This window comes from Scyliorhinus canicula, chromosome 8, assembly GCF_902713615.1.
Source record: "Scyliorhinus canicula chromosome 8, sScyCan1.1, whole genome shotgun sequence".
NCBI lineage: Eukaryota > Metazoa > Chordata > Chondrichthyes > Carcharhiniformes > Scyliorhinidae > Scyliorhinus > Scyliorhinus canicula.
The window spans coordinates 61,496,581-61,513,251 of NC_052153.1; the positions used below are offsets into that span (position 1 = coordinate 61,496,581).

The 16,671-nt window shown below is 48.9% G+C and overlaps 1 protein-coding gene across 2 annotated transcripts in view; it reads left to right on the top strand.

The window, feature by feature from the left end:
- Positions 1-16,224, top strand: part of LOC119970281 (spermatogenesis-associated protein 6-like) — a 131,212-nt gene extending 114,988 nt beyond the window's left edge. For both annotated transcript variants that reach the window (XM_038804652.1, XM_038804651.1), the window contains exons 11-14: positions 3,618-3,775; positions 11,945-12,044; positions 13,485-13,560; positions 16,145-16,224. In XM_038804652.1, coding sequence (XP_038660580.1) covers positions 3,618-3,775; positions 11,945-12,044; positions 13,485-13,520 — 294 coding nt within the window. In that variant the 3' untranslated portion in view covers positions 13,521-13,560; positions 16,145-16,224. The remainder of the gene's footprint in view (positions 1-3,617; positions 3,776-11,944; positions 12,045-13,484; positions 13,561-16,144) is intronic.
- Positions 16,225-16,671: the final 447 nt, after the last annotated feature.

Below are 16,671 nucleotides of genomic sequence, written 5' to 3' on the forward strand. Positions count from 1 at the left end.
TATGTTTCTCATCCCCATTCTCCTGCCTTCTCCCTGTAAACCTGATCCCCTTATTAATCAAGAGCCTATCTATCTCTGTGATTTGGCCTCCACAGCCTTCTGTGGCAATGAGTTCCACAGATTCACCACCCTCTAGCTGAAGCAATTCCTCCTCATCTCAGTTTTAAAGAATCGTCCCTTCAGTCTGAGGCTGTAGTAATTTTTCCTTCTAGTGGAAACTTCTTCTCCAAGTTCATTCTATCTAGGCCTCTTAGTAGTCTATAAATTTCAGTAAGATATTCCCTCGTCCTTCTAAACTCCATCGAGTACAGACCCAGAATCCTCAACCACTCCTCATATGACAAGTCCTTCATTCCCGGGATCATTCTTGTGTGTCTCCTCCTGGCCTGCATTTGTCTCACCAGTGTCTCCCAGACGGTGTCACTGAAGTCGGCTGCTCTTTACCTGGCACACAATGACATCTCCCATGGCTCTGAGGGTGGGAATTTCCAGCCGTGTCACGAAAAACCATTCAAAGTCCATTGACTTTGATGGGGCCAGAAAATCCAGCCTTACTTTTCCAAAGTGATTGTCCATCAGCCTGCGATGCTCTGCTGCAGCTTCCCTTATAGGAAGTGCCTTGACAAAGAACACTTCCTGGAGCACATACTTTGTCACAACATTACAGGGCCTCCTTCGGCGCATTGAGGCTGCCGACAGCACTACGGAGAGCAATATGAGGGCACACAGGGTTTTGCTACAACCAGGCTATATCAGTTTGACGTGCTTCTTGCCATGTTCAGAAGCAGCACAGACAGGTCACAAATGATGATCCCAATGTACATGAAGTGGACGTACTAATTCTACTCCTTTAATTTTGATCTGGATCTATGAAGCTGCCCAGGTAGTAGCCAACCTGGCAAAAAGCTGGTGGAGACAAGATTAGCCCATGATTGTATTGAATGGCGGAGCAGGCTCAAAGTATTGAATTACCTATTGTGCTCTTAGTTCTAATGTTCTTGTATGTCATAGAATCAGACAGCACAGAAAAGGCCCTTTGGTCCATTTGCGTCTGCGCCGGTCAAAAACAACCACCTAACTATTCTAATACTATTTTCCAGCACTTGGTCCATAAACTTGTATGCCTGGGATCGCAAGTGCACATCTAAATACTTCTTAAATGTTATGAGGGTCTCTGCCTCCGCTACCCTTTCAGGCAGTGAATTCCAAACTCCCATCATCCTCTGGGTAAAAAGGTTTCTCCTCACATCCCTCTAAACCTCCTGCTCCTTACCTTAAATCTATGTCCCCTGGCAATTGACCCCTCCACCAAGGGAAAAAGTTTGTTCCTGTCTATCTATGCCCCTCATAATTTTATACATGTCAATCCTGTCCCCCCTCAGTCACCCCTGCTCCAATTAAAACAATCCAAGTCTATCCAATCTCTCTTCATACCTAAATGGCTTCAGCCCAGGCAACATCCTGGTAAATTTCCTCTGCACCCTTTCCAGTACTATCACATCCCTCCTTAATGTGGGTTCCAGAACTGCACACAATACTCTAGCTGTGTCCGAAGTTCTGTATACAGTTCGTGGGCAGCACGGTAGCACAAGTGGATAGCACTGTGGCTTCACAGCACCAGGGTCCCAGGTTCGATTCCCTGCTGGGTCACTGTGCGGAATCTGCACGTTCTCCCCATGTCTGCGTGGGTTTCCTCCGGGTGCTCCGGTTTCCTCCCACAGTCCAAAGACGTGCAGGTTAGGTGGATTGGCCATGATAAATTGCACTTAGTGACCAAAAAGGTTAGGAGGGGTTATTGGGTTACGGGGATACGAAGTGAGGGCTTAAGTGGGCCAGTGCAGACTCGATGGGCCGAATGATCGCCTTCTGCACTATGTTCTATGTTCATAACCTCACTGCTTTTAAACTATATGCCTCGGCTAATAATCGCTCATATACCTTCTTAACTACTGTATCCTCTTTTTCTGCTACCTTAAGGGACGGCTGTACATGCACACCAAAATCCCTCTGATCCTCCGTGCTTCCCAGGATCCTGCCATTTATCATGTATTCCCTTGCTTTGTTTGTCCTGCTCAAGTGCATTGTCTTACATCATCTTACACTTGATTGAATTCCATTTCCCACTGATCAGTCCATCTGACCAGCCTGTCTATCCTCTTGTAATCTAACTATTTACCACACCACCAATTTTTGTATCATCCGCAAACTTACTGATCAACCCTCCTACATCATATCTAAATCATTTATATGAATCATAAACAGCAAGGACCCCAACACTGATCTCTGTGGGACCCCACTGGACACAGGCTTCCAGTCAGAAGAACACCCTTGACTATCACACTCTGCTTCCTGCCACTCAGTCAATTTTGGATTCAATTTGTCAAATTTCCTTAGATCCCTTCGCTATCACTTTCCCTTGTGGACTTTATCAAAAGCCTTACTGAACTCCAAGTAGACTATGTCAACTGCATTTCCCTCATTTACACACCTGGTCACCTCTTCCAAAAACTCAATCAATCAAGTTGGTCAGACATGACCACCCTTAACAAACCATGCTGACTGTTCTTGATTTATCCCTGCCTCTCCAAATGCAGATTAATTCTGACTTTCAGAATTGCTTCCAATAGTTTCCCGACCACTGAGGTTAAACTGACAGGCCTGTAGTTTCCTGGTTCATCCCTTCTTCCCTTCTTGAATAATGGTACCACATCGGCCAACTTCCAGTTCTCCAGCACCATTCCTGTGGCCAGAGAGGAATTGAAAATTATTGCCAGTGCCCCTGCTATTTCCTCTCTTACCTCACTCAGCAGCCTGGGATGTCACCCTAAAATGCTAGAGGCCATTAATTATAATCCATACAGTGCAGAATGAGGCCATTCAGCCCATTGACCCTCTGAAAGAGCACCCTACAGAGGCACACCTTGACCCTATCCCTGTAACCCACCTAATCTGCACATCTTTGGACTGTGGGAGGGACCCGGAGGAAACCCACACAGACACAGGGAGAATGTGCAAACTTCACACAGATAGTCACCCAAGACCACAGTTGAACCTGGTCCCTGGCACTGTGAGGCAGCAGTGCTAACCACTGTGCCATCGTCCCGCCCTTTGCTGTAGCAAATCCTGTAGCAATTCCTGTAGCAAAATACTAGTTTCCCTGCACTAATGATGAAGTCATATGCCAACGATGTTGTTGAATGCCTGGAGCATGCTCCAAATATTTAAATTAGATTGACCCTGGAAATTATGATAAGGAATGCTCAATTGGGTTGTCTGGGCAAAATTATGTCCTTTACCTGTTCCAGGTTTCAGCCCAGTAGAAATTCCCAGTTCTAGTTTTCATTGCGTTTCTCACTTAATATTTAGACAATCAGAGACAGAAATGATCAGGGCTTATGCTGTGTTTATAGATTTCACCTCTTTATACTAAAAATGGAGAAAAGGTTAACTCTCCTTTCCACTTTTGGTAAATTAAAGTAGCTTTTCCATCTTAATGTAGAAAAGGAATTTTGGAACAATCTAATCTACACAAGTGATAGGGGCCAACATGTTCTGACAGCATTCATGTTATTTTTAATTTTCAGATAAAATAATACTTTTATCTTTTTCAATCCTAGAGTCTGAGTGCCAGAGAACCTATTACATGGGATGAACTGTCTAGTGAAGCAGAGGAACTTATTAGTTATCCATTGAATTCCACAATTCGAAAAGATCCAAGTGATACCTGCTCATCTTCTACTTGTTCAAGGAAAAAATCGGGAAGTCAGGTCAACAGGTAATGAAAACACTGCTAACTGCATAATTTTATTTGCAGATAAAAGACCAGGAGGACGGGATTCTCCGTTGGCTGACGCCGAAATCGGGAAACTCGATTGGGTGGAGAATAGGTTCCTACGCCAAAATCGCGACGGGCACTAATTTGATGCCAAATCGCAATTCTCCGTCACCTCAACAGCGGCGTCAATGCGTTCCGAAATACACATACAGTAAACACCGTTTGCATATCATTCGCGGCCCTGACCCGGTATTCTCCAGGGCCTCCTCCACGATTCTCCTCCTCCAATGAGCCAAGTTCCCGATGGTATGGTTCACTTTTGCTTTTAAAAATCGTGAAACCTGCACCGTGGCTGATGAGGGAGAGAGAGGAGGCAGGGCACAGAGAGGAGCGACTATGGGCTGCCGCGCTGTAAACTAACCAAGCTATCTGGGGTAGGAGGAGCCCTGCCAGGGCCAGTGAGGTGGGTGACAGGGGAACAGGCCCAGTGTACAGTCACAGACCGCCATTACCGAGGCCTGTAAAGCGGCCATCTTGCTACACATTCCACTGACCACCCACCTTGCCCCCTGGATCTGCAGCGCGACACCGGCCGTATGGGTAACCACTCTGCCACACCCTCCTCCCCACCCGGTCGCCACCCGCCAGCGGCCCATCCAGGGCAAGGCCCACAGTAGTCCCTACGGGCACGCGAGGTGGGGGCCTGGGAGCATATCGCTGGCAAGGACAGTGCCAGCCAATGGTAGCCCTAGCATCAGGGCCAGAGGCCCCCACTGTGCTGGGCATTGACGGGGCCATGAATGGGGGGGTGGAAACATATGGGACAGAGTCCGCAGTGCCAACCAGGGTCACCATGTAGCCCAGTAGACCTGGTTGGGCACGGGGGTACGCCCCATGCTAACGTGTGGGCCATTCAACCTCGACAGACAATGGATACTGGAATTCAACCAGCAGTGGTGGCCTTCCTGCTAGTTGCCGCAGGCCTGAGAGATGTACTGCAGCTGTACGAGTTGGAGCTGCTCGAAGCGGAGGAAACTGCAACAGTGGAGCATGCCACAAAGGAACAGGTGGCAGCCGCCCAGGATGGAGAGCCAGCCGCCCAACAGGCTGAGGAGGAGGAGGTGCCAAGGAGGCGCTGCATGAGGTCTCGCGTGTACCGGCAGCGCCTGTGATTCGAGGATCTACGAGACAGTGCATGCCATCGAAGCCTCCGGCTGAGCAGAGACAGTGCAACATATCTGCCAGATGATGGCACACCTGGCACCGCGGGGATATGGGGAAGTACACCCGCTCCCGGTGGCTGTCAAGGCAATGGTCGCCCTAAACATTTGTGCGACAGGGTCCTTCCAGGCGCTGAATGGGGACCTGCCCGGTATCTCACAGACCTCAGTGCACAGGTGCATTTGTGCCGTCACGGAGGCACTGTATGCCCAGGCGGCTCAATACATCCATTTCAACGTGGCCCGAGCCCACCAGGATGCCCTGACAGCTGAGTTCACTGCCATCGATGGGATGCTCCGGGTCCAGGGGCGATTGACGGATGCATGTCCCCCTATGAGCACCTGCAGATGACCGGGTGCTCTGCAGAAACTGAAAGGGGTTCCATTCAATGAACATGCAGCTGATATGTGACCACCAGCTGTGCATCATTCACCTCTGTGCCCGATAACTGCACAATGTGCACAACGCCTTCATCCTGTCACACTCGACGGTTCCTGACATGTTCGAAATACCTCCCCGGTTGGCTCTTGGGTGACAAAGGTTACCCACTGCAGCCATGGCTGATGACACCGATCTGGAGGCCGCAGACCGATGCGGAGGCCTGCTACAACAATGCTTATACAGTGATCAGGAGTATGAGCATGATCAAGGCGCTGCTTTGGCCACCCACAAAGTCTGCCCATACTCCGCCCACCCCCCCACCCCACCCTGCCTCTCTGGTCAGCCCATCCCTCCCACTCATCTGCCAGAGCACCAACACAGGTTGTAACAGAGGTAACAGGTGTTTAATGTGAACAAATATTTACAGGTTTGTGCCGTAGCCCCTATAACTAAACTGTGCCCTGCACCCATGTCAACTTAACTGGTGTCCAACTTTCTAGCCTTATGGGCCCTAACGCTTCATCTAGATGGTTCCCCAGATGGTACAGCAGGAGTGGAGGCGCATTGCTGTGATTCCCGCTCTGCGAGGGGCTCATTGGTGGGCGTCTTCTGTGGTGACTGGGCCTGGATGGGCCGGCTGCTGCTCGGGTGTCCCAGGTTTTATTGTGCCGCCCTGTTTAGCTCACCATATATGCCAGGGAGATGAGGGGGGCGGGGTTTCAGGTGCTGCAGTGTTCTAGCACCTCCCCCAAGGGAGTCACCAGCACGTGCCCCATCACCTCCTCCTCCCTCGGGTGCCCGATCACGCCTGGGCTAATCCATGGGTCACGGGTGCGAGCTGAGCTATCCCCTGAGGCTCCCCCACCACTGGCACAGCCAGTCCTGGGGGCCCACTCTGGTCTCAACCAGAGTCCGCACGCTCGTGGCCATGAAGCACAGGGAATGGACCATCTCCGTCTGGGACTGCGCCACATCACGCTGTGACCGTGTCACCACCTTGGGAGTTTTGTGTCACATCAGCCAGTGACTGTGACATCTTACACTGGTACTAGGCCACCTCCCTCTGTATTTGTGCCATGTTGGCTAGCGCCTGGACAATGCCACCGATGTCTCGAGCCATGATAGAGATAGAACAGTACAGCATAGAACATACAGTATAGAACATGGAACAGTACAGCACAGAACAGGCACTTCGGCCCTCGATGTTGTGCCGAGCAATGATCACCCTACTTAAACCCACGTATCCACCCTATACCCGTAACGCAACAACCCCCCCCTTAACCTTACTTTTTAGGACACTACGGGCAATTTAGCATGGCCAATCCACCTAACCCGCACATCTTTGGACAGTGGGAGGAAACCGGAGCACCCGGAGGAAACCCACGCACACATGGGGAGGATGTGCAGACTCCGCACAGACAGTGACCCAGCCGGGAATCGAACCTGGGACCCTGGAGCTGTGAAGCATTTATGCTAACCACCATGCTACCGTGCTGCTGTGATTTGGCGTGGATCAGGAACGCCTCGCCGATGTCCAGGTGGCTCTGGCACATGGTTGCCTGTGAGGCGGCAACCCTGCCCTGGGCCTCAGTAAGCACCTGCATAGAATTCCCCCAGATCTTGGACATGCTTATCCATAGCCAAAACCATTATCCCCAATGCCTCCACCGCCACCCATGTGGTGTTGGCCTGGGTGGCACGCACTGTTGGCATCACTTCCTGCTGCTGCACACGGTTGGATCCTCCAACTGCATCTGCAGGTACTGGATGCTCGCCGACATCCCCTCATGTAGTCCCTGGCTCTGCGACTGCATCTCCACAATCGATGGGAATGTCTCTTCCATAAGCCCGAAACCCGTCAAAATAGTCCCTGGGGTCAACTTGCCCTCTGACCGTCCGTCCCCTCGGGTGTTCCAACCTCCACCTGCTGTACTGGATTAACTCTGTGGTGCGCACTAGATAGTGGGCGAAATTCTCCCATCGGGAGACTTAAGTCCCGACGCTGGAGTGAAAACCGGAGTTTCACTCCAGTGTTGGAGGCCGCTCCTCGCCCCCTATTCTCCCACCCCCGGGGGGCTAGGAGCGGCGCCGCGTCATTTACGCGCACCGGGCCTTGGCGTAGCGTAAAAGTGGCGCCGCGTAAATTACACAGCCAGCGCCGCGTAAATGATGTCGCATGCGCAGTTTGGCCGGCGCCAACCCGCGGCCGCCCCGCAAGAAATGACGGATGGATCTTGCAGGGCTTGGAGGAAAGGAGTTCCTCCTTCAGAGAGACTGGCCCGCCGATCGGTGGGCACCGATCGCGGGCCAGACCCCTTTTGAGGCCCCCCCGGTGCTGATCCCCCCACAGTCCGCCCCCCCCCAGCATTCCCGCGCAGTTCCCGCCAGCAGCGACCAGGTGTGGACGGCGCCGGCGGGAACCTGTCATATTGGGCAGGCCACTTGGCCCATCCGGGCCGGAGAATCGCTGCTCGCCCATTACAAATGGCGAGCGCCGATTCTCCCAGCGGCCAGCCGTGAAACTCGCCGCGCCAGTTTGGGGTGGGTTGGAGAATCGCGTGCGGGTGCCGGGCGGCATGGCGGGACTCGCGCGGCACCTCAGCGATTCTCCCACCCAGCGTGGTGGGGGGGGGGGGGGGGGGGGGGGAATTCCGCCCAGTGTATCAGAAGCCTCTTCACTAAAGTGCCCAGCCGAGGTGAGTGTCTGTGGGATGGTGGAGGGTGTTGGAGACAGCTCTGACGGGAAATCTGTGTCATCCTCCAATTCAAGCTCTGGGGTCTCCTGAACCTCGGGTGGAGGACTGGTGTCCGAGCTGCTCCCATTGCTGCTTGGCTCAAGGGGGGGGGCTCAGGCTGTAGCTGTGTCCACCAGATGTATCCGCCCATTTCTAGCTGCTACTGCAAGACACAAGTCAAGATGCATGATTAAACTGCAGGTTGGGGGGGGGGGGGGGGGTGTTGAGGGTGGGGTGCGGGTGGTGTTGGTGGGGGTTGACACCTATGTCACGGGGAATCGCAACTACGCGGGGTCGCACTTCTTCGCCCATGGGCGAACTCCACCTCGGCAACCTCCCTTTCCTCCCTTGCCACGTCTAGGGCCCTCTGCTCTGCCACAGTGAGGGGCCACCGCAGGTCGGGCGGTCCCCCATCCTGTGTTCTCCCACTCCTGGTGGTTGTGCGCAGCCTTCTCCTCGGGAGGGGGAGGGAATAGAAACAACAGTGTTAGACAGTCCGACGCATGCAGCCCAGGGGGTGAGTAACTGGTGGCCTCCATGGCCAGGGCACCCGGCCATGGCGTCTGGTATGGGTGCCGCCATGTGGTGCAGGGTGGGGGTTCGCCCGCCCTCCGGGTGGGGGTGGCACGGTCGCGAGTGTGTGGGAGGGGGGGTTAGTGCCAGGGGCACAGTGTTGCCTACTCACGTTGGCTGCCCTGAGAAGGTCGTGCACTTTTTCTGGCATTGCAGGCCGGTGCGGATGACATTGCCCACGTCGCTGACCACCCCTGCCAACTGCCACAGGCATGGCGAATGCCGGCGGCTGGCAGCCTCCTTACCAGGTAAAGGGGTATCAGGTAAACCTCCTCTCCTCCACCTCATTCAGGAGGGTCTCCAGCTCGGCGTCCGTGAATCTAGGGGCTGCTCTCCTCGCTGCCCCCTTGTTGGCTGGGATGGTGTGTGTGGGGAATGAAGTGTGTATATGCACCTGCAGCTTGTCAGCAGCCTCAGTGTCAATCGCGAAACCGGAAAATCTGGCACCGTTTCACTTTAGAATCGACTGTGTTCCACATGGCACCAGTGCTAGCCTCTTAACAGAAGCGGAATCGGTCCAGGTGTGGCGCCAGTTTTGGTGTCATGGAACTGTACAAATTCTGTGCCAGCGGCAACACTTAGGGCGGGATTCTCTGATTGGCGACACCGAAATCGCGTTTGGCGATTGGCCGGATAATCTGTTTTTATGCCGAAATTGGTGGCGGTGCCATTTTTCGGATGCTCCACCCCCTCAAAAACAGCGTAAACGCTGAGAATGCCATTGGGATGGCCTAAGGACGTCACCTGAGGCCCTCCCCCGATGCTCCGTCCCCGATGGGCCGACTTCCCGACGGCATTGGCCGCGTGCCCTCTCAGTTTTTGGGAACCTCGCGTGGTGGCTAAGGACTGTGCCCAGCGCCGCCACAGTTGAGGAGCCATTCCGCTGACCGGAGGTGCTTCAGCGGGGGCTGGGGGGACTGGTGGGGGTTGGTTCAGAGGTTGCAGAGGGCACTATTTGGCAGGCCGTGTCCACACGTGGCCGGCGCCATGTTGTACAGCGCGGCCGCCACAGGTTGCACCTTGCACATGCGTGGCCATGGACCCGGCAATTCCCCATCCATATCTGCAGATAAAGCCGTGGGCCTTACATGGCGTGACTGCCAGCACCCCCAACCAGGCGGAGCATCAGTGCGGGGCGGTGCCGACTTTTCCATTGCAAAACTAGACACTTCCTCTGGGCATAGCCTCAAAATCGGAGAATCTAGCCCTTTGTCTCAGAAAAGGAGAATCCTGTCCTAGGTTTTGGGTAAAAATTATAAAATGTAATATCCTAGCACAAATTGTTTCATGCCTTTTATATGCACGGCAACATCAACCTGACTTTATAAATGCCCCTAACATCTAAATCATTATAATTTTACATAAGGGGAGAAAGAATATTAAATAGATCATAAGAATAAAGAAATAGGCAATGGATTTTAATGATGGAAAGAGAAGTAGAGCGGGTTTAGATGGGATTTCCATCGAGTTGAGCTGAGGGAGCCAAAGTATCTGCCATCAAAGCTGGGCAAAATAAGGTGAGGAGAGAGACTGTAGTACGCAGGAAGACCGCAAATATCTGAACGAGGCTGGAGAGATACGGTGAGGTGAGAAAATGGATGGATTTGAAAATGAGGTCAATGCTTTAAAATTCTTTGGGAACAATTATAGGTCAGGATAGGGAGGTAATGAAGGACAGTGAGAATAACAATTGTACTGGGGACTCAGCTTTAGACAAAGAGACTGAAAGAAATGCATCCAATTTTGGTGAGTATACAAACCTAGGTGGGAATGCAAGCTGTGAAGAGAAAACATAGAGGTCGTAAAGAGAGTTAGACAAGTTAAGTGAGTGAACATACAGGTGGCTGATGGAGTATAATGTGGGGGAGTGTGAGGTTAATAACTTTGGTAGTAAGAATAGAAAAGCAGAATATTTTTAAAAGGCGTGAAACTTCTAAATGTTTAAGTTCAGAGACATTTGAGGGGCACAGAGGGTTGATGTTTACATGGCAGTTTGGAAAAGATCAAAAGGCAGGCAGGGGAGAAATCTGAACAGAAGACATCAGATCAGACAGCATCACATCAGTTTTGCATTTTGCCAATGGCAGCGGACATGTAGGATGGACATGGCAGGTGAGCAATAGAGGTAATTAGCAGCCTAATGGACTGCAATTTTATGGCGCAGTTTCAATTTTACTAATGGTGCACGCGAAGGTCGAGGTCCCAGAGGAGTGAAGGACTGAGGGGCAGGGCTTTCTCAGAAATCCTTACTGCTCAGTTTGGTGTTTTTCTCCTTTCAGTGCACGATTCTTGTGGTCTCCATGACATCACGTGTTGCCACTTAAAATCCGCAAGGGATTCTACTCCCTCAACCTCCAGATCGACTGTAAGCGCATGATGCGATCATGCAGGTGTGTGCCCATTTCCCGGGGAGCATCCATGAAAGTTACATATTGGGGCGCTCAGATATCCTAGATGCCTTTGAGGGAGAACAACATCTATAGGGATAGATCCTCGAGGAAAAGGGGTACCTAATAAAGAGGTGGCTAATGACACCAGTGCAGAGTCCACAAACTGAGGCGGAGACTCAATTCAATGAGACTCGTGCTTCAACGACGTGGCTAGTCAAGAAGGTGATTGGACAGCCGAGGATGTGGTTCCAATGGCAGGAATACGAGCTGTCCGAGGAAGGAAGTTGTCATCCCTTCATAATTCTCGCAACTTTGCCTTTGCAGAGTTCTGGGACAAACAGACCCGGGGGCACATCATCGTCCAGACACTCAGCAGTATTTCAGGCTTCGACATCCCTTCGATTGCTGGATCCCTGGGACATCCCTGCCTCCCCCTACTGTGGATTGCACTAGTGAGTGACCCAAATATCTACAGTGTTGGTCACTTAAAGGCCTCATTAGACCCATGGGTGTGTGGGCCGCCTAATGCCTCCACTGCCCCCTTGAAAACGGGTGTCAGATCAGGATGGACAGGCAGACGGCAGGCAGGTCACACTGCATTTTACAAGCCCTACCACCTTCAAACATGGCAATTGGGAAGTTTATAATCCAGCTGATGGTCTCCTTGAGCATAGTTCTGAAGTGAAAGCATGGGAGGATGAAATGACCAAAGTGTGCAATTTTGAAGTAACATAAGTAAACTTTGCAAATATAAATCTAATATATATATTTTCAAGATATCTCCACGAATTTAATGATCACGAAATAGACAAATCACGATGAATTTTACCAAAAATGGCTGTTATAAAAGTATTTTGTTTGTTCAACAGGTATTATTTTGATCCAGTGAGCCACCCTGCTTGGGATAGAATACACGACAGAGTCCAAAAGCTACTAGCAAGTATTGATGCACAGGAAAAGGCCTCAGCAGTAAATATCTGTTGTTGGCAATGAATGATAGAAAAAATTAATTTAACTGCATTGTCAAACATCCTAAAACAGATAATATATCTTTAAACAAAAAAAGAAAGTTCTGGAAAAACTCAGCAGTCTGGCAGCATCTGTGGAGAGAAAAACAGTTAATTTTTCAATTTGAATGATTCCTCCACGGAATAGTCTTAATCTTGAAGTAACATTTATATCAAAGAGGCCTGTAGGGGGCAGTTTAAGGAGGGGGCCTGAAAGGGAGGGGCCTTAAAGGAGGGAGGTGTCGGCGACCCCATGGTGTGATACCGAAGCCAGTGATGGGGGTGGGGGGATGGGGGGCGCATCACCTTCATGCCTGCATGGTGTGGGGGGTGACCTGGATATTTAGTGATGGGGGGAGGTAGTTCCTCTGGAGTCAAAGGTTGGGGATGTTGCCCATGTATGCGGAAGGCTGTAATATCCATGGAGGGGGACCTTCAACTTAACTTTGAGATCGGGGCAGCACGGTGGCGCAATGGTTAGCATTGCTGCCTCACGACGCTGAGATCCCAGGTTCGATCCTGGCCCTGGGTCACTGTCCATGTGGAGTTTGCACGTTTTCCCCGTGTTTGCGTGGGTTTCACCCCCACAACCCAAAGATGTGTAGTGTAAGTGGATTGGCCACCCTAATTTGCCCCTTAATTGGAAAAACTGAATTGGGTACTCTAAATTTATTTTTAAAAACTTTGAGATCAGGGCTCCTTTTAAAGATGGTGCCCCTGAGGGCACTTTTAGGTCCCCTCTCCTGAAAAAATGCTATGTGGAAGAATTCAAAAAGAAGCTCCCTAAGCTTAAATAAAATGTTGTATGGATTGCGATGGGAATCACATTTGAACAGCTGACAGGGTTCTCACCTGTTTTCCCACCCGAAATGACAGTGGCTGGAATTCTCCAGCCGTTGTGATTCACCCTTCCCACCAGCAGTGCAGTCCCGCCCATTTCCCTGCAGCGTGGGGTGACTTCAATGGGAAATCCCATTGACAGCCAGCGGGAGTATAGAATCCCACTGCCAGCGAACGGCAGGCGCCGAGAAACACATGGCTCGGAGATTGGAAAATCCAGCCCAGTCATGTTTTGGAACAATTGCCCCCTAAGTGAGCACAAATATCTCAGATGGTCAGGGGGCTGAAAGAGATTACAGAAATTAGGAGATCCAAAACCATGGAGGGACTTTAAATTGATTTAGCTAATTTCACTTTTGTTAGTTAAGGTCCATAAAATCTTCTTATCAAATACAAATAGGACCTTGTTGGAGAAAAATAAAAATGCCTATATTGTGAGCATTGATAATACAGGAATTATATCTGTAATAATGTTTTGATTGTTGCATAGTAATTATAAGGGATCTAAAAAGCAGGATTTTTAATGCTAGAGTGCTGATTGTGAAATTGTTCTGTTCCTTAGAGAAATTTTAGTTTCAACTGCTCGCCATGCTCATAAGACCATATGAAAGAATAGCAACATTTTCTAATCAGGACAGGTATGTTTCTTACAATGTTTCTAATTTAATGTGTCATTTAATTACGAAAGCAAAGGTAAATGCATTAATTGAAATTGACATGAACAATATCCCAGCTCATGGCATTGGGGCATTATAATTCTGTGGCTGTAGCTGCCTGCACATAATGTCTAACTACAAATTTCAAACTGCAACATCTTAATTAAAGCAATAAACTAACTGCTGAATCACAGAGCTAAAATATTTACAGCTTAGAGCAAGAAAATGCCGTAATAAAATATCGCACTGACAGGAAATAAGAACATTACAGCTGATTAGGAAAATGCAGATAAATGCGGCAGAAAAAGATCAGGAATCCCTGCTTTTGGGAACAGTTGAGAGCAGACCATTGTCCAGAAGGTGGCAACATTTGGCACAGAAAAAAAGATAAGAAACTCTAAAAGTGATTCTGTGAAATGAAGAGGACAACATAGATTTTTTATGTACAACTGCAAGACCAGACCTCTCTACAGTCTGTACTAACCCGATAAATGACCTACTCGCCAAACTTGGCATCTCAGCCTTGGCGCAATTATCCCCACTTTATATTTATTTCCACTTGTTCCCTGCTATTCAGTTGTGGAATATTGCACTCCCATTTGGCCTGCAAAACTCATACTAACCTGGTGGATTTTTATTTATAAACTACTATGCATCTTGTCAAGTGCACTATGCCTTCATCCCCTCCTGTGGATAGAGGTTCTCTCCAACACAACTCTTCCACATCTTCGATCAGATGGGGTAGTGAAATTGGTGAATAGGCTTTGTGACTAAATCATGTTGCCACTTCGCTCTAATTTGCTCAGTCCATCAACAGTGCAGCTCTTTTCAAGACACCCAATATGCTCAACCTTTTCTGATTCCTTTTTCTTTTCCTTTTCAACTTGTGAGCATGAATGGGTGACACGGTGGCACAATGGTTAGCACTGCTGCCTCACAACAGGGACCCGGGTTTAATTCCGACCTTGGATGACTGTATGGAGTTTTCACGTTCTCCCAGGGTTTGCGTGGGTTTCCTCCGGGTGCTCCAGTTCCTCCCACAGTCTTAGGGATGCGCAGGTTAGGTACATTGGCCAAGCTAAATTGCTCCTTAGTGTCCAGGGATCTGCAAGTTAGCTTATGGGGATAGGGCAGAGCGGGTGAGGGCATGGATCTGTACATAGTGCTCTTTCGGAGGGTCGGTGCAGACCCCAATAGGCAAAATGGCCTCCTTCTGCACTGTAGGGATTCTGTGATTTTATGAAGACTGGACACCAGGGGCTCCAAGAACTATCAAATCATATCTGACCTTAAAGTCCATCAAATAGGATTCAACTGGCCAGATCATGCTTGGACATTTTTTAACTGCCTTGGACCTGACTGGGACAGTGCACCTCAAATCTTTGCGAATGGGGCCTATGTGATGACAATAAATGATCTTGTGGACATCTCTGAACCTTGTGCCATATTTATGAATTATGAATGTGATACGAATCCTGTATAACTGTAGAAATTGTATGTCAAATTTGCTTATGCAAAACATTAGATCTCATACAGATGGGAAATATACAGTAAATGGCAGAACCCTTAAGGATATTGACAGGCAGAGGGATCTGGGTGTACAGGTCCACAGGTCACTGAAAGTGGCAACACATGTGGAGAAGGTAGTCAAGAAGGCATACAGCATGCTTACCTTCATCGGCTGGGGCATTGAGTATAAAAATTGGTGCAACTGTACAGAATCTTAGTCAGGCCACACTTGGAATATAGTGTTCACATCTGGCCGGCAGAATTCTAGAAGGATGTGGATGCTTTGGAGAGGGTACAGAAGAGGTTTACCGGGATGTTTCCTGGTATGCAGGGAATTAGCTATGAGGAGAGGTTGGATAAAGTCAGTTTGTTTTCACTGGAATAACAGAGGTTGAGGGTGGTTCTGAAAGAAGTTTACAAAATAATGAGGGGCACGGACAGAATGGATAGTCAGAAATATTTTCCCAGGGTGGAAGAGTCAATTACTAGGGGACATAGGTTTGAGGTGCGAGGGACAAAGTTTAGAGGAAACGTGTGAGGAGAGGTTTTTACACATAGGGTAGTGGGTGGCTGCTAGAGGAGGTGGAGGAAGCAGGGACGATAGTGACGTTTAAGGGGCATCTTGACAAATTCATGAATAGGATGGGAATAGCTGGGTACGGACCTCGGAAGTGTAGAAAGTTTTAGGTTAGACGGACAGCATGGTCGGCGCAGGCTTGGAGGGCCAAAGGTCCGTTCCTGTGCTGTACTTTTCTTTGTTCTAATAAGTAAATAATTATAATTAAGAAAGAAACTTATAGCTACTTGTGTCATTTATTTCTATGAATATTACTTTAATCATGGTCTTTTAAAGAAAACTCTTTGTTGCTTGGGTGTTCCTTAGATATTTAGTTGATGACTTTTCTATGCACCTTTAACTATTATGAGTTCTTACGAGTCAAATTTTAAACTGACATTTTAATGCAAGTGAAATAGTTATATGCAAGTGTTTTTTTTAACCTTCAAATATAAAGCATCATCATTTGATACTAAACTTACTACTTAATCCTTTTGACAGCTTGCTATGGACAAAATTAACGACATCTTGGATTCTACTGGTGCTACAAAACTTAGACAAATAAAGCAAGAATAAATGTATCAACGATGTGTAATGTAATTCTCTTATCTGCTGCTATTTAACTTAATTATTGAGACAAAACTGGTGTGAGTAATATAAAGACAATTTCAGTGCACAAGTGCATTTGCATTTTTATCAAACGAATTCTTAAATGGATTGTTGGCTAACAGCAATTAATTACTTTTGATTAAAGCATAAACTGTATTATTGTGTAATGTCAGGAAGTACAGTTTAATGATGCACCAACACAGAAGAAAATTATTTCTGTGTCCTCAAAGGGCCCAAATACTGATTAATGCCATTTGACGGAAGACAACAGAATATACTAGCAGTAGATTGTCGGCTCAGCACTGTTCAAGGGGCAACTCAATACAAAGTCCTTTCCAACTAAATGATTTGCTGATTTAATGTGCCACATTTAATGCATAGCAATTCTTTCTAGGCAATTCTCCTTAGCACAAGGGCAT